The sequence below is a fragment of the Glycine max genome, chromosome 13 (assembly GCF_000004515.6).
Source record: "Glycine max cultivar Williams 82 chromosome 13, Glycine_max_v4.0, whole genome shotgun sequence".
Lineage (NCBI taxonomy): Eukaryota > Viridiplantae > Streptophyta > Magnoliopsida > Fabales > Fabaceae > Glycine > Glycine max.
In genome coordinates, this window is record NC_038249.2 from 42,344,941 (window position 1) to 42,363,114 (window position 18,174).

Here is an 18,174-nt window from a genome sequence, read left to right on the forward strand (position 1 = left end):
TTTTTCGTCAATGTATGATACAACGACTACTACACCATGATATCACTCGATCTGCTCTTGCAAGCGTCTCACGTGATTCGCTTTCTTCCTCTCACTCCAGCCATCACGATACATATATAAATGACTCGCTTACTCAACACTCAAGAGGTACTCTCCCTTTCTATGAAGAAAAAAAATATCAAATCAAAGAGAATTTTAATTGAGAATAAAGTAAGAGAATTTTTTTAAACTTTTTGCGTCTCCAAATCATTTTTTTTCTCTCTTTTACTCCAACCAAACAATAAAAAATTAAATCATTATCTGTGTTCTTTTTTCTTTTCTTTCGTCCAAATATACCAGTAAAGTTGTATAATAGGTAAAACCCTTATATTTGTCTAAATAATTCATTAATCATTTGAACGAACCTCCTTATATTTGACTTGTGATTTTAATAGCTCTTTTTGTTTTCACTCTTGTTACAGTTGGATATCTTTATTTAATTAGTTAACTTTAAATTAAAAACAAAATTAATTTAAGGGATTGTTCCAATTGAACAAAATATTGTCTTGCATACCAATGGAAGTTGGATCAAGAAGAAGGTTAAGGTTAGTCTCTCATTGGTGAATTAATATTTGAATCTTATTAAAAAAGATGTCTATATTTAGTGTGTCTAAAAAAATTTGTCTCTAAAGTAGGAGAGATGAGAGAAAAAAAATAGTCTTACATATGACATTGTAGGTTTTAATTTCTATTCAAATTTTTTTTAATAAGAACAAAGGTAAACTGGAACTAATTATAACTAAAAATAGATAAATTTAACAATTGAATACTTTTAAATAATTCAATTATATAAGAATAAAATTAATAATTAAACCTTAAAAGTGTGACATTATTTATGCTAATTGTAAAGACCCAGTTGATCCAGAAGAAATTGGACGTTTTAACTTCATATATACTACGAAAATTGATACAATTGTTTTTCCATTAGTATAAATTCAGTTTGTTGAATGACTATATCTAACGCAAGTTTTTAAATAAAAAATGTTTCATCACTTTCAAGTTTCATCCATTTGATGCCAGATTTCCATATTCTACGGTTTTATTTCATCAAAAGGCCACAAAGCATGGAGATGAAGCAGTTAAACGTCGCTTTAATTTACATGTGACGAGATGCCCCAGGAGTCCATCATCATATGTGGTTAGGTATTCATGTCAAAACTGTATTTTGTCACTATTAATATTAGTGTGCGCATGCTGAATCAAACTGTTCATTGTTTTGTTTTATTCTTAGCATTTTGGGGCCAAACACATTTACTCACGACAGAATTGATGGTTCTCGTTTTTTTTTTAATGATTGGTTTAATTAAGTTTAGGAGATGCTAATAACATTTTTTAACCTACTATTTTGAATTCATTATTTATTATTGGTTAATTTTTTTTAAAAATTATCATTTTTTTATAGGTTTCATTTCTAATTTAATGATTTTTTTTTAATTTTATAATTTTTAATAAATTTCTATCAATAAAAGAGTGTATTAGAAAGTATGTTGCTAACATTCATTTTAAGTTTATTTTATATAAGTAGAAATGAAATAAATTGTATTATAATAACAATTTTAGATTAAGTTCTATTATTTGGTTGGTTTAGTTATAAATTTAAGTTCGATCCACTACATTTATTTGTAGTTTGACTTGACATGGTGATTCATGACATGGTGATTCATATTTTTTAGCCATAATATTTCATTTCGTTTCTACACATTTATAGCACATTAGGGTATAGACATTTTATGATCATAAAGTATTTAGGTTTTTTTCTCTCGTAAATTGCATTTTTTTATTTATCTATCGAGTATGAAGGAAAAATTCCAATCCTTAGATAAGATAAAGGCTAATGGAATCAATTGAAATAAGGAAAAAGAAAATCATAGACATCTCTCCTATGAAGTGCACAAAATTTGTGGAGCACCAGGATAATTAAATTAAGATATCTTAGATGTAACTACACGATCGTTTTAGACCTTATTTGAAAACTTATGTTTTATTGAACTTTGGTTTTTCCATGTTCCTTCTTATTTTTATTATGTTTTAGGTCCAAAAATTAAATCTACTTATTAAAAGGGTTTAAAAAACACCGAAGAAATGTTCTTTTCGTTCCACCCCTTTTTCTCTTATTACTATTACCCCTTCTCCTCCTCTTCTGGCCACCTTCATCTCTCTCTCTCTTCTAATTTTTTAGTTTCTCAAATTTTCTATGCTACCTTCCTCTCTGTTTCTACCTCCTTCACATCACTTTTCTCTTTTCCAACAAAAATTTTCAGAGCTATTTTTTACAATTGTACCCTAACCATTAGAGTTTCTTTAGGCAACTTCCCCTACTCATATTAACTACCTTTTCACTTGCTCTTTACACTACACTTCTTTACTCAGATTTGTTGTGGAATGTTTATGGGTCATCTTAGTTTAAGATGTTGCTGAGCGTGTGCTGATTTATAAGGAATAATAGAGGAAATAAACAAAGTGAAAAAAAAAAAAAACTTATGACTCTATCAAGGCTTCTTTGTACCGAGAGGAATTGAATACCATGCATTTTGTGTTTGTAGTTTAAAATTTGGTAATTTGCTGAGTTTCGAATGTGTGCCTAGTTTGTCGTTGATTATTTGCTATGAACAATTATATCTGTTCGATGTAAAGATAAAACAATAAAATGTAAACTTTATATTCATTAATAAAAATATTCTTTTTTAGTTTTTATAAAATAAATAAAAAATCTCATGTTGATAAAAAAATATATGGGTGTTGAAAAAAATTATTATATAATTATTTCATTCAAAATAAAATATTTTTCTTAAAATTTATTTTAAGTCTTAGACCGACACTGTAACGATAATGTTTTTCTTTTAGTATCATATGCTTTTTGTCTGGTAGACATTTTCAATAAATAATACCTGATGACAAAAACAAACGCTTATATGCTTTAGAGAGAGTGATAGACCTATACTCACATGGCTTTTGTAGTGTCCACCCAATAGTAAGTGTGAGCTCCAAAATTTGAGAGAAACTCTCACTTTAAACGAGAGTTTAAAGTTAGATGTTGGATATTCTTTCTAACATATGCAATCTTTCTGCTTTATAAAAATTAATAGATAATATTTGTTTTTATTGATAGATCTAAAACTTGGATTTTAGTAGTCTTACTTTTTTTTTTTTACCGCGCTTCCATGAGAAACTAAACTCTTCTTCAAGTTCAAGAGTTAATCATGTCTATATATTTTTCAAATATTGTTATATTTAAATGTTTTCTATTCCTTTCTCTTTTTAAATATTTGTATTTTTACTGTATCTATCATCAAAATGTTATTGATTCCACAAGTGTTCATCATTTTTCGTAATCAATGGTTAAGGAACAACTTTCATTGTGTAAAAAAAAATCTAAATAAATCAGTTTCACTTTTTACTTGGAAAAATCAAACTCGGCTAGCTTCACTCGTATTAACATGTTTTTTCATTCATAATATAATTATTATCTAAAAAAACTTTTTTATTTATTGATATTCATAATTCAACTTGCTCAAGAGTAAAACAAATCCTATTAATTTCCATCTTGATATCGTCCACTTCTTTTTACCTTCGAACCTCAAGTTAGATAATGATTAGAATATTTAATAGTAAAAATTTAAGATTCTAGGTTGTTATTTAACTTTTATAAATTAACACTTTTTTTTGTACTAAAAAGTTATTCAAAGTACTGTGCCATGAAAATTAACTTTTCTTTGAATGGAGCATTAAACTTTAATAAATGAAAGCACCAATCCTTGGATACGGGATGAAAAGAGAGAATACCATACGAGATTTTTTTTATTAATATTATTAACGCAATTAAGGTTGCTGATGTATTCTCACTAATCTTTAATTTTAAGTTTAATGACACTTAAATTTTTTATCCCTCTTCATCGATGTATAACGTGAGAATAAAAAAAGGAAAAAATTGAGAAAATAGAAGGAATTTTTAAAATTGAGGTTGTTTGGTAAAGAGAAAGCATGATAAACTTTTATTTTATTTGGTTGAGTCTATATATATTTTATTTTTTCCGTTGCAAAAAAAAGGGAGATTGAAATTGAAATTGTGAGAGTAAGAGGTGAGAGAGAAACTGGGTTATAATATGACTAACCCAATAAATCTTTTAGTGCGCCTCTCATTTGCTTAATTTTGGGTTTTCTTCCCGCCAATGAAAGAGTTTCAATTTGCTTCCAGCTTCGTTAGATCCAGGTTGATTAAAAGACCCCATTTATAGGCCAGTATGAATCATTCTTGATCTCCCTATTCATTCTTCGTTTCCCTTTTCACAATTGATCATCATTTTCTCTTTTTATATATTTTTTTCTCTCTAATAATTGATCCTCTTTTATTTGATAACTGGTTCTCTTTTCTCTTAAAATCATTTTTCTTTATCCCATAATCAATTCTCGCAATGATATATTTGATTTATTTTTTGTTCTGATAATTGGTTCATTTTATATGATAATCGATTCTCTTAATGATATAATCTATATTTTATGTTGTGATACATTTGATGGAAAGTTATTTCTCACTTAGAAGTGAGAATCAATTTTCATTGTTATTGGAATCTTGATTATGTGGGATAATATAATCTTAGTCTCTTAGTAATCAAAATAAGGTGAGTAAAAAAATTTAATATTTTTCTTCTCAATTTTATTTTTTTCTCTTAAATCAAACAACTTCAAAATTCACCATATTCAATCAAGAATAGGTCGAAAGGGACAATCAAGGGTCTTGGCTTCCCCTATCCCTCAAGACCCTATGAGTACGAGAAGAAGATAAAAAAATAATATTAACAGAGGACAACAAATATGAAAGATAAGATGCTAAATTGATATTTACCTAATATTCATCTTATAATGAATCTTACCTCTAATTTAACACATGAAAATGATAATAATATATTTTGAAATTTATTATTTATTAAAATTAAATATTTAAATAATTGTGAAAGAAATTGGACCCTCTTAACACATTTCTGTATCCGTCTCTAACTGTATTTCCTTTTCTATTTCTCTCTCCCATTTTTCCATTTCTTATTTGCATAGGTATTTATTATCTATTTCCCTCTCCCATTTATCCATTTCTTATTTCCATAGGCTGCTGTATTTATATCTCCCTTTTACCAAATAAATCATCAAACCAGGTTTCTTCAAATTAAATTAGTATTTTGACCGATTATTATGATTATAAATACTGATAATATTTCAATGTCATGTGTTTTAGTTTGAAATATAACTCAGTAATATATAGTAGTGACAAAACAGACTTTAAAGCATTGTTTTCCCAATCGTCACCCTCGGGTCAATGTTCCAATGACCCCAACTAACTATTTCCCTCCTTCGGCCCCTCTGTTACTAAGGAATAAGAGATGCTCTTAGTCTTAGGTGGAGAATTCATGCGTGGTCACGTACCCAGTACCCTAACTATAATAATACTACTACATAAACGAGTACGCTATATATACTCTTATCAATTAATGTGTAGTAAGAAAATTAAACTATTTTTCGTCTGCCTCTAACACCTTGTTGATATACTATATTGTACACGATCTTCAGATTCAGCTATGCATGCCTGAGTTTTCATATTCATATTCGTATTGTTTGCATTATTATATATATATATATATATATATATATATATATATATATATATATATATATATATATATATTAAGTATACTTATGCTGTTATTACAAATTTGGCAATGGCGTGGGGGATGATGGCGACTACCCGCCTAATGTATTTACATTTGTCAGTGCAATTCACGATTCATGTGAATATGATGTAAGACCTGGATTCGATCTTCGGATTACAGTTGTTAATAAAAAAAAAAAGAGGAAGGGTAAATAATTTGGAATATTAAATTAAAATGATTTACAGGACGAGCCCTGGAGCGGTAAAGTTGTATCTTGGTGACTTGTTGGTCATGGATCCGAACCCGGAAACAGCTTCTTTGCATATGCAAGGGTAAGTCTTCGGGGAATGGGATACGAAGTTTTTTATTAAATTAAAATGATTTTAGTTGTTTTCCCATTAAAAAAATTGATTAAAGAAACAAAAGGTGAAAAAAATTTAAAGCCATAATTTTTTTTATTACATAAAGCAATAATATTTGATTTCAAATGTGGCCGCGGATGAAGTCAGCTTATTTTCTTGTATTTCTCCCCAAATTGAAATTGAAGATCGTATCTAATGTTAACCGAGTTAAAAATGAGAGTTCGTTTTCTATACAATTATTTTTTGAAGTTCTTTTCTATACAAAATAAAAATATTTTTATCATTACAAATTGTAATCAAATATTTGTGTGCGCATTGGCATAGCAGCACCTTGTACTGCAACAACTTTCAACCAAAACCTCTCTAGCTTCCAATTCAAAGTAGGAACTCTACCATTTTCGTGCTCGTAGTCGAGACAAAGGTAACAACAACGTTTCAGCTTCTACAGTGTTGATTCACGATTGCTGATTTCTGGACTTCTACTCTCACTAAAATATAGTTTTAGTGTTGAGAAAGGGTTTAGGTTTTTTTCGTCTATTTCTGCATTCCTTTTCTAACATCATCTCTTGATTTTCTCCCCTGCTCTTCAGGTTGATCGACGTCCGAACTCGTCATCATCATCGTGTCGCCATTCTTCCAGCGCAAGGTATTACAATATAGGTTTTCTTCTTCGGAAAATTTTCTTAAGCTTTGTGAGTGAGTGAAGGCATATATAAAACTGTGACAGTAGCGTTTTTCACACTCTATGAGTCAGCTTAGCTACATGTAAAATGGAGAATCTGTTGATGATTGACAAACTGTAAATATCATTGCGCAGGATAATCATCTTAGTTTTTTTTTTTTTTTTACGTTTTTTATACATATCGTCATGATTTTAATTTTAATATTCCTTTGTTTGTGGACGTTTGACGACCAATGTGTGGATCAACTTTTATATAAAGCCTGCAACTGATTGTATATATCTTTATGCTGTTAATGATTTTGTATACACAATGTAATATTCTGTGTGAAGATGTTGATGTGTTTAAGAGTGTATGGGAAACACGAATTCCTTTGAATGTATCTGCTTTTGTGCCGAGGGTTGTGCAGGATAGGATACAAACATAATGGAATTTGAGGAGGATAAATGTCTAATTACAGTCAGCAGACTATGGGTGTCCCTTTTGCAATCTAGAGGAGGAATCTATGGAGCATTTGATGTTCAGCTGTACATTTTCATCAACATCTGGAATAAGTATTATGCTTGGTTGGGGATACATACTGCCCAACAAAAATGCACCCAAGGCAACATTTGTGTGGGATCTTATGAAAGAAGTTGGTGGTGAAATGGATGGTGGTATGGTGCACAGTGGTGTGGTCTCTATGGTCACAGAAAATTTCTGTTTTTTAAGGATGGAAACATTGATGGTGAACAGGTATGGGAGATGTTTGAAGTCCATTTGTGGTCATGGTTGTCAAGGAAAACAAAGGACTTTAACTTGTCGTTCTATGAATGGTCAACAATCCCTTTGAAAGGTTTGTAGGTGGCTCAATGAAAATTCAAGTAGCAGTTCATGGTTACAGTGATATCAAGACTGAAGCAGCAGCAGAGCCTTGCACAACAAGGCTTCCTTTTGTTCTCTGTGATGGAAGGAAGTTACATGTCAATACTGGCAGCATAGTCCATGGTAATAGGACAAATTCAATATTCATGTCCAGCAACATCATAAAGAATTCTGTTTCGGTATTAAGAGGGAATGACTCAACTGAGATGATATATTGCTACCTGGGCGAAATATTGGGGTGGTTGGCTTTACAAGATAAATTTCAGAAAGTTGTCATTTGTTGGTTGGTTGGAATTTTTGGGAGATGAAGCAAAAGGGAATGAATTCACGAGGAACATGTTGGGGTAGTTTCTTGCATTGTCCAAATTTAGGAAACATATAATATTGTTTATCTTAACTTCAGTTGTGCTGGGAAACACCATACAACATTACTATTTCTGTTTTTATATGTTTCCTTCATGTATTTTGGCTCATTAAACTGTGTGGAATATTCTGTAGGGAACCTTTTGTAACAGGGCAGGGGTACTTCTTGTACTGTCATCAATATATATCTTTTATTGGCCGATTAAAAACAGAAGCTTGCAACTAATCTTAAATCTCTCATTTGCAGATGTCTGGTAGACGAGAACGAGTCCGGGAGTCTGACTTTGAATACTATGAACGCGTGTATTATGAAGACTTGAAGAGTGGTTACTATAAGCTCAAAATCTCCAAGTCATCATATAAGTGTCCCTTTTGCCAGGACAAGCGGGAATACTCATTGAATGAGCTTTCGAAGCATGCAGTAAGATTTGAAAGGGACTCACGGAGCATGAAGATAAAAGATTTAGCCAAGCACTCTGCTCTTCAATTGTACATTAAAAAGTATCTTGATGTCTATGATAAAGTAGGAAGTGTTGTCCATGATAAAGTAGAAAGTGTTATCCATGATAAAGCAGGAAGTGTTGTTCATGATAGACCAGGAAAAGTGGTCCTAGATAGATCCGGAAAAGTTGTCAATGATGGATCCGGAAATGTTTACAGTGATAGATTTGGAAAAGTTGTGAATGATAGACCAAGAAATGTTGTCATTGCCAATGATAGATCAGAAAAAGTTGGCAAAGATCAACTATTTGTCTGGCCTTGGGTGGGCATTGTTGCAAACATTGCCACTGAATTTAAAAACGGAATGCGTATTGGAGACAGTGGTTCCAAACTAAGGGATGAGTTTACTTTGAAAGGATTTCATCCTTTGAAAGTTCAACCATTATGGAACCGTTATGGACATTCAGGCTTTGCCATTGTAGAATTCTCCAAAGACTGGGATGGTTTCACCAATGCAATGAACTTTGAAAGAAGTTTTGAGGCAGAACATTGTGCTAAGAGGGACTACGACAATTTAAGAGACCGAGGAGGTAGACTGTATGGATGGGTAGCTCGTGATGATGATTACCACTCCAAGAGTATAATTGGTGATCACCTTCGGAAGACGGGGGATTTGCAATCTGTTTCTGGAAAACAAGCAGAGGAAAAAAGGAAAACAACGCTGCTTGTCTCAGATTTAGCTAAAACCTTGATAGTGAGAAATGAGAAATTGGAGCAGGTATGCAGCAAATATGATGATATTAGTGTGTCCCTGAACAGAGTTATGGATGAGAAAGAAGCAATGATTGAATCATATAATAATGGTATGTTGAAGCTTGAAGTGAGTTGTTTGAATTCATGTTGGTTTCTTTTCTTTCTTTCGGCATAGCTTATTGTGTGTTTCTGTGTTGAAAGGTGAAACAATCTGGTTGTGATTATATCTTTCCATTCCAGATAGCCTATGGTTTGTTTTACTTTCTAGTGAAAGTTTTCTAACCTTTTCTTGGTGGCTTACTTCGTGTTTCACCTTGTTCGATTAGAAATAAAAAAGATGCATCAAATTACCCGGAAATATTGGGAGGTGTTTTATAGGGATCGTGAAAAGGCCGGATTGAAACTACATGCGCAGAGGAAAAAACTAGAGAGCCGTGAGAAGGATCTGCAGAGAAATCAAGTGCAGAATGAGAATGAGAGAAAAAAACTGTACCTTGAAAGGAAAAATGTAATCTTTTTTGGCTGCTTAAATTTTTGGATATCCCAGTTTCTTTGTGTCAGATTGGGAATAATGCTCCATTTATTTGAATTTAAATAATTTGAATAGTGATGAACTTTGTTCTTCATCTTTCTGTTTGCAGAATGAGATGGCAATAATGGAGCAAAACAAAGCCGATGAGAAAGTGATGCATTTGGCCGAAGAACACAAGGCACAAATTCCATATTCTTCTTTCCAATTCCTTTGTGTGTAATCATAAAGTTTTTTACTTAGTCATTCTTTTTTGGTTTGAAATGCAGAAAGAAAAGGAGAAAATGCACAAAAAAATTCTTGAACTACAAAATGAACTTGATGCCAAACAAAAATTGGAATTGGAGATTCAACAATTGAAAGGAAATCTTCAAGTAAGGAATCAAATAGGAGAGGATGACGAGGAGGAGAAAAATAAATTGGATGCAATTAAAACGGAACTAGAAGATAAGGAGGAGGAATTAGAAGATCTGGAAGCACTTCAACAAGCTCTCGTTGTCAAGGAACGTAAAACCAATGATGAGTTGCAAGATGCCCGCAAGGAGTTAATACGTGTATGTGTCTATTACCAACCGTAAATGTAAATCTGTTTGATATTATTACAACTCTAGGTTTTCAACTGAACGGTCTTCTCCAAGTAATCTTTTTATTAACTGGGATTGAGGGCTTTTTATTTGTATAAATTAACTGGTAAAGTGCTGCAGAAATGTAAGGTTTGTCTTGATTTTTTTAATTGACATACTACTTGTTATATACTAATCACAGCAGAGTGTTTCATGTTTACTAGTATGCTTGTTAACATTAACTGGAATCATATTCCGAATATAACATTGTTGATTAGCTGCAATAACTTGAACTCATCTGTTTTGCATATTTTTGCAATGCGCATGCTACACATGCTGTGTTTTAACTCTTGTCTCCATATTTGAGAATTGCAGTTTTTCAATGGTATCATCTTGTGAAATAATGTGGTTGCTTGCCTTTCCTTTGTCAAATGGCTATATATTTGTTGGTGTCTAAAGGAGATGATTTAAATCTACATGGTTTAAAATTTTTGGTAAAAAGTGGTAGAATTAGGTCAGGTCTATTGTCTATAAAACTGGTATAATGCTTAAGCTAGTAGCAAATATGCTCTATAGTTCAGCTTGTATGTTGTGTTACTGCTGCTCCGATGGTTTTGTATGTATTTTGTTTAAGTAATATGATTTACTTGTTCACAGTGGCTGAGGAAGACAAACAGTAGTCGGGCTTTTATTGGTGTCAAAAGAATGGGGGAGCTTGATGAAAAACCCTTTTTGAGTGCAGCAAAGAGAAAATATTCTGGTGATGAAGTGAATCTGAAAGCAGTGGAGTTGTGCTCACAATACGAGGCTTATCTTAGAGACCCAACCTGGTTTCCATTTAAAGTTTTAATAGATAAGGAAGGGAAGGCCAAGGTACAATCACTTCCAGAATTACTTGTTCAAATAGAAGTCATCTTTTTTATCCCTAGGATTTGTTCATATGGTCATTTTAATTGCGGATTGCCTCATTATCCAAGCTTGTAATAATAGTATAATACTTTAAAAAGTCATTGCATCATTTCATAATAGTTAAAACCATGGTATGCTGTAGATATTGTTCAAAGATTTGGCAGGGTAAGGTGCTACTCATATTTTGAGCACTTTGTTGGCACCATTTCCCCTGATGTTTGGTGCATGGATCATGATCTAATATATGTTGGATATATTATGCAGGAAGTGTTAGATGAAGAAGATGAAAAACTGAGAACTTTAAAGGATGAGTTTGGTGACGATGTCTTTCAAGCAGTGGTTACAGCTCTGAAGGAGTTGAATGAGTACAACCCTAGTGGTAGATACCCGTTACCGGAGTTATGGCATTCTAAGGAAGGAAGGAAAGCCTTGTTAAAGGAGGGTTGTTCTTTTATAATCAGGCAATGGAAAGCATTAAAGCAGCGAAAGAAGTAGGACTGATGCGGAACTTACATTTTCGGTTCTTATTCCATCAAACCTACTGTTGTCATCGTCAACATCATGGTGAAATTGATTTAGTTCAACTCTAGTGCCAAAGGTTGGTTATAGTATGTTACATGCAATACTGATATCATATAATGTACTTTTTTCCCGTGTGATAGAGGTTTCTTCTATTGCCTTGGAACATTTTTGTTTAGAATCTATTTGAAGTTATATCAGACCTTGCTTGAAATTGAAGTGGCATATTATGTTGTTTAGATTTATATTTTTAGTTAACACTGCTATTTATAAATATACTGTACTATTCAACAATGTCAGAAAATTGGGGGTTGAATTGAAACTGACTCTGCCGTCAGTTATTCTCTTATTACGGGTTCGGTGCAGTATACCCATCATTATGGGTCTGTTATCAGGTTTATAAAACAGTTTGTTAATAGAGATTGGGAGGTTAAAATTTCCCACACATACTGGGAGGGGAATGCAGTAGTGGATTGGTTAGCTAATTATGGTCATTGTTTTCCTTGGGGACTCCATCTTTTTATCACCCTTCAAAGGAATGTAAATATTTACTATGGTCTGATTTTGTGGGCATCATGCTCCCACGCAGAGTTTTGGTATAATATGGCTTCGGCCACCCTTTACATAAAAAAAAAATCCATATTCTTTAGAGACTAAAGTAACTTTATTGTCCACTTCAAAAAAAAAAAAAGAGTATCTTTAATGTAAATCATAATTTTAATGCTTAATAAATGTTATTACCTCCTTCCCGTTTTTTTTAGTTGTTTTAGCTTTTTTTTCTTCAAAATAATTGATATTTTAATGTCTACTTCTATTAAATGTAGTATTTCTTAATCTATATGTTAATTTATTGATAATAGTACTTTGATTACGCTTGACGAAAGGTATAAGTACTAATTTCTTTTTCCAAAATATATCAATGCAGCTTGTGTGAAATGATTTTAATCAAAGGAGTATTTACTTTAGTATTGCTGAAAATTTTGGTTGGCCTGACTTTATATTTTCTCCCCCGAAAATTCTTCAACTACTGCAACCGGTGTCCAAATTGCATATATCTCTCCGTTAGTTAAGGTATTTTTCTAAGTACCAAAAGCATTCGTCTTTAGATTCCATACACTTTTAAACGCGGTAGTAATTTTGATATGCGTTACATTCAAAGTGAATTGTGAAGAATCTTTAGATTAATTCTACAAAGAACTTTAGAAAATCTATGAAACATTATAAACAATCAAGAATCAACAATACCTGCGAGACTAGTTTTAGATAATACACAAGAATCAATTTTTATCTACAAAAATTATGATAACACCATAAAAAGTAGAAATAATTATTTGTTATTTTGCCTTCATCATAAAAATTTAATTAATTTTTCTATCATTAATATAATTCAAACACACATCAAATCCATGAGTTTTTTTTTTCTTTCTAATTTAGACTCTCTCTAACACTTTCTTTTAAGACTCTTTTAATAAAATAAAATTACAAAAATATATTTTCATTAATATTCACAATTTTTCATTAAACCCACCAATTTAATACTTATATAATAAAGAAACCTTGTTACAATCTAAAAATTAAACTCATCGCAAGAGGATCTTTTATCAAATTCAAGCTCTTCTTCGTTGTAGACCCGCGGAACTTTCAATTAGGTTCATTTCAGTGGATCTTTATCACTGTCGTATAATTTGGGTTTGAACATAGTCTTAAAAGATAGTTTATAAGATAAGAATTGTTTTTCAATTATATATATTTTGGTTATGTTGATAATTAATGTGAAATCTCCGATGCACCATTCTCATGTTGAAGATTGAATATTTCAAATTTACAATTTACAGTATTAGACATCAATAGCTGATCCACTTTAGATTTAGACTTAATCTCAAAAAACAAGTAGTACATAAAATGAGGATTGTCCTACTTACGGGAGATCTCAAACACACTCTGTCACAAATCTACTTGATTTCTTTCCCTGAGTCTACTAATAACTAGTTGGATGAATCTCGGTGTTTGAAATTTAAGCATTTTATTTATTATGTGTAGTGTGTAGTAAACGGGATGGGATGCGATTACTATTTTGATCATCTACTAGTAGCGTCGTCAAATCCACGTCTTAACACATGGACGTGAAAGTTACTTTGCCCGTGTTTAATTCTGCTATTTCTCGTCCAAGATGTGAAAATCACAAGTTATCATTATATGCTAGCTTCTTCATTAGAAGTGAGAATGAGATGCTTGTGGTGCTAGATGTTCCTTAGAACCATAAACAATAAACACCATGAAAGAATTAATTTTTGACAAACACGCATTAAATCCCAGACAAGTCTGCAGCTGGGTTTTTCCGACAAACATTATACACCCCACCCAAACAAACCAAATACTGTTCCCATCTGAGCTTTTGCGTAAAGTAAAGCACGCTTCCTAGATCCATGACGGAACAATATATATTAGTTAATACAATAGCATCATTCTGTAAAATTTAGCCGCGGGCTACCCTCTTTGCTTAGCCGCTTCAGCATTTCCTACACTAATCGGAACGCAAAACTTCACCCGGGAATCATCAATTATACATTAATTAAAAAAATGAAACCCACCAATGAGAAGCAAAAGTAAAAAAACTTGTCACTGACTATTTTTTTGTTTCTTCCTCTGCAGTAAAAAAGATCAGGAAATAGATAAATGGTGGGAACCCAAACAAAAAGAAAATAAACTTGTATTTTATATATCTTAAGAAAGTAAAGGGGGTGTTCAGACACGGAAGTTCTTTCCAGTGAAAGTTTGACCAAATTGCCAATTTGATGGAACAATGTTCCAAGAGGTGGAAGAGCGACGGTCGCTGGCGGTGACTCTGAAGGACAAAGCCTGACCCACCAAAACGGCGTTTGACTGCCAGTTCTGTCCCCAGTTTCTGCTCATTGGCATCCACCCCGTTCGTGATCCCTTAACGTAGGCGTGCACGATATCCCCTGCACCCGCTACGTTGCTGATCAAAACCAGGTTAAAGTAACGGAAACCGTTTATTGTGAACCTGATCCCACCATGCTTCCTACATGCCACCCTGCGGAAGGCGACAGGCACGATGCCGGCGCGGTATTCGGCGATTTTAAGGAACATGGGCATGGCGAGGTCGAAGTGAGGGCGAGGAGGGTTGCACCAGCCGCCATTGTCGTTTGGAAGAGCGTAGTTAGGGGGACAGAAGTTGGTGGCGGTGATGAAGATGGAAGGGCTGCCGGAGTGACACCACTGCTTGTCGTTTGCGCATTTGATCTCGAAGCACGCTCCGCAGCTCAGCCCGCTGTTGAAGAGTGCCGTGCTCAACGCTGCAGTGTTCACTCCGTACCCTTGGCTGTACAGGTTCCCGTACCCACATGCTCCACCTGAACACAACAAAACAAAGTCTCAGTTTTTCTTTCTACTTGTTACATAACATAGTACTACACAAGTACATACCCATGGTGCCGGAAGCATCGGATCCTCCGTAGAACGTAGCGTGAGCATTTTGCCAAGCGCCGCCAGAGTATACGCCTGGAATTCGAGCATCCACCATCCACATTAGGGACATAAGGCACAGCAGCACTGTACTGAACACACCCATTTTCTTATTCTTCTCTGCTTTATTCAGTTGAGCAGAGAGAGAGAGAGATGGGAATGAATGAGTGAGAAGCCCGTGGGGGGTGGAGTACTTATGGACAAGGCTTTCTTGAGGTTGTGGTGGGGAAGCTCTTCACTGCGGGGGCCACATTTGGAATTCTCAAACTCTATCTTTATTCAATGTCCTGTCACTCTTTTTTTCTTCTTAGAATTAATTAAATGCCTCCTTTATGTATAGACTAGGATAAATAACTGCTCTTTTATCTTGACATTTTGTTTTCAATTTTAATTTGCTCGACTATTTTTTCTTAAAAAAAATAATTCACTTTGCTGACCCATGATAAATTGTGAAAGATATCAATGCTCAAATGTTTTTGTTTAATAGCACTTTAAAGTTAAAAAAAATTTAACTTAAACACTAAATTTAAACCAAAAAATTAAGATTAAAGAAGAAAATTAGTATATTTTATCCTTATATGTAATTGTAAAACCAAATAATGTTTATTTTTTCATCGATGCTCAACTGCACTCTGAGTCCGTAGGTGATACTTCCCAAATTCTATTCCCACATATACTTGTGGGTCCACCCAATATAATAACCACGATATGTTGGGAGAGTACTGTACACATTTTCGGATTTTGGTCTTTTTGCATTTTATTTTTCAATTTTATTTTGCAGTGAAGGTGGTAAAGGTGGGACATGATCCTCCAACAGACAATGTGAAAAGGACAAATAAACGAACCAAATCTTTGGGGAATTCAATCTCGATGGACAGAACACAAAAGCATAACTGATTAACTGGAATCAACCTAATGGTGATGAATGGGTCATCAGAAAGAAACCAACCCGAGGCTTTAATACTAAGAAAAACATGTAATTTTCAGTAATGAACAGTTTGAGTTTGTCACGTTAATATTAGTTGGTATAATCAAATTGTAGTAATTACGAAGCTTTAATTGGAACTTAAATAAATGTAGTAACCACTCTATGTTATGTTTCGAGCTCAATGGCTTTGAAATAGGGTAGCTTTCATTCCTTTTGATAATAATAATAATAATAAACCATCATCATAGTGTCAAAAGAAACGACCAGAGATTAGTGTCTAGCTTTACCTGGCGTGATGTGCGGATTTGATTAGAGTGGGTGAATCTCCCAACGACATAATTTATGAAATAAATGGTAGGCGTCAACGAAGAATGGCGAAAATACGATATACACTTTCGTATTATGTCAGCTAACAAAAAAATTTAATGTGTGATAAATACGTTGAGCAAAAGAATTCTTAATGGTACACAAAATTGAGCTACTTTCTTGTTTCTATTTGTCTTTCAGACATATTCTTCCATTTTTTCTCCTTCTCAGGTCACTCAATTCAAACGTAGTGTAGTGTGAATGGTGAGGGCATTCAACCAAATCTATGAACGCAGTACAAGAAAGAGGCCGAAGGGGTTTAAAAATCCAGCGTGGGTGCTGGGCCCTCTCCTCCCTTAATCATCGGCCTTTAACTGTAAGTGGGCCACCTAATAGACGTAAATAATTTAATTCTTTTAACATCACTGAAAATATAAAACATTAATTTGAATTAAAATATGTAATAATTTTGACTATGGTATATTTTTAAGGCTAAATATGTTTTTTTATGTGTAAATTAAGAAATACAATATTTTTTATCCTATTATAATAGTTATGAAGTTTTTTATTTTATTATTTTTAAATTGTTACCCTACAATAAATGCATTTTTTTCATTTTCGCTTTCATGATAAATTTTTAAATTATTTAAAATTAGGTAAAAATTAAGAATGTAATTGATAAAAGAATAATTAATGTTATACTGAACTTTGAAAAGGATAAATAAATATTTTTTTTAAAAAAATCAACACTTAAAAAAGAAACATAGGAAGTGTTTTTATTCTTTTTTATCATATATTTCTTTATTCTTATTACATCATTTATTTTATCATATATTTTATTTATTTATTTATTTTAATCATAGCCTAATTCTTCACGGTTTCCTTAGTAAGTTATGATAAGAGTTTATAGATAATTGTTTAACTAATCTATAAGTGCACTCTTTTTTGTTAAGTTTAATCATAAAGTTTATTTTATACCAAAACCATCTAAATTGCAAGTTACGCACATCTCTTGTTTTATAGTATTTACAATCAGCTAGCTTTCCATGTCACGAGAACTGTTGTTTGGTCCTTGAGCCTTTTCTACTTTCGAAGAAAACTATTATGAGCTATGCAATAATTTTTTACTTGCATTAGCAGCTATATCAAAATAGGCCAGGAGGTGTTTAAAATATATAGCCATTTATTTTTTTATCGTTAACTAAAGAAATTGGATAGTTAGTAGCATTGGATACCCCAAATATCAAAAGATGATTGATGATAAGCAGTTTACTGCTTATCTCCTATATTTTGTTAGTTCATCATTTGATTCCTCTTTTTGGAACATTCTCATGTTGTCAAAATGTATAAAACATTGAAAAGGAGGAAAATTTTGTACTGAGCAAAACAAGCAAAATTCAAAGTAAGGCTCAAATTATATGGAAAATGCTCCAGTTTGATGAGTTAGTAGAAATTGAATTCCATGACTGATGACAGAAACTGATACCATATATATAATTTTTACTCTGTAGCGTTACGTTGTTAATAACAAAAATGGGTTACCCTTTTGGCGTCAAAAGGGAATCCAAGCATTGCCAACAGGGATAGATTTGTATGACTTTTTCTCTTTTCAATTGGTTAATTAGTTAACAGTCAATTGTTTGTTACTAATAATAATTTTGGAGAAAAAACATGCATGCACGTACTTAAATTCAAATTGTATTAGATGATAATCGTGTTTGGTCATTGGAAATATGATTACGAGGTAATTAACTGAAGGTGGAAACAAATAGTGACTAACTACCACCCCTAGA

General features: G+C 32.6%; 2 protein-coding genes across 3 annotated transcripts; one reads left to right on the forward strand and one right to left on the reverse strand.

Moving 5' to 3' along the window:
• The first annotated feature begins 10 nt into the window (after positions 1–10).
• On the forward strand, positions 11–11,947 carry LOC100790432 (factor of DNA methylation 4). Of its 2 annotated transcripts, XM_006594962.4 has the most exons (11): positions 11–147; positions 1,060–1,182; positions 5,924–6,010; positions 6,368–6,461; positions 6,631–6,686; positions 8,195–9,251; positions 9,468–9,649; positions 9,783–9,851; positions 9,940–10,224; positions 10,891–11,106; positions 11,407–11,947. In XM_006594962.4, exons 6-11 carry the CDS (start codon positions 8,195–8,197, stop codon positions 11,635–11,637), a joined length of 2,040 nt encoding a protein of 679 aa, XP_006595025.1. In that variant the 5' UTR covers positions 11–147; positions 1,060–1,182; positions 5,924–6,010; positions 6,368–6,461; positions 6,631–6,686; the 3' UTR covers positions 11,638–11,947. The 2 variants fall into 2 exon arrangements, with proteins under 2 accessions (XP_006595025.1, XP_040864468.1); XM_041008534.1 differs by lacking the exons at positions 11–147; positions 1,060–1,182; positions 5,924–6,010 and adding an exon at positions 7,130–7,928 and having other exon boundaries at positions 6,214–6,461.
• Positions 11,948–14,355: 2,408 nt separating this feature from the next.
• Positions 14,356–15,442, reverse strand: LOC100789913 (expansin-A4). The gene is made up of 2 exons (XM_003543469.5): positions 15,109–15,442; positions 14,356–15,035 (listed from the first exon to the last, which is right to left on the reverse strand). Exons 1-2 carry the CDS (start codon positions 15,251–15,253, stop codon positions 14,407–14,409), a joined length of 774 nt encoding a protein of 257 aa, XP_003543517.1. The 5' UTR covers positions 15,254–15,442; the 3' UTR covers positions 14,356–14,406.
• Positions 15,443–18,174: the final 2,732 nt, after the last annotated feature.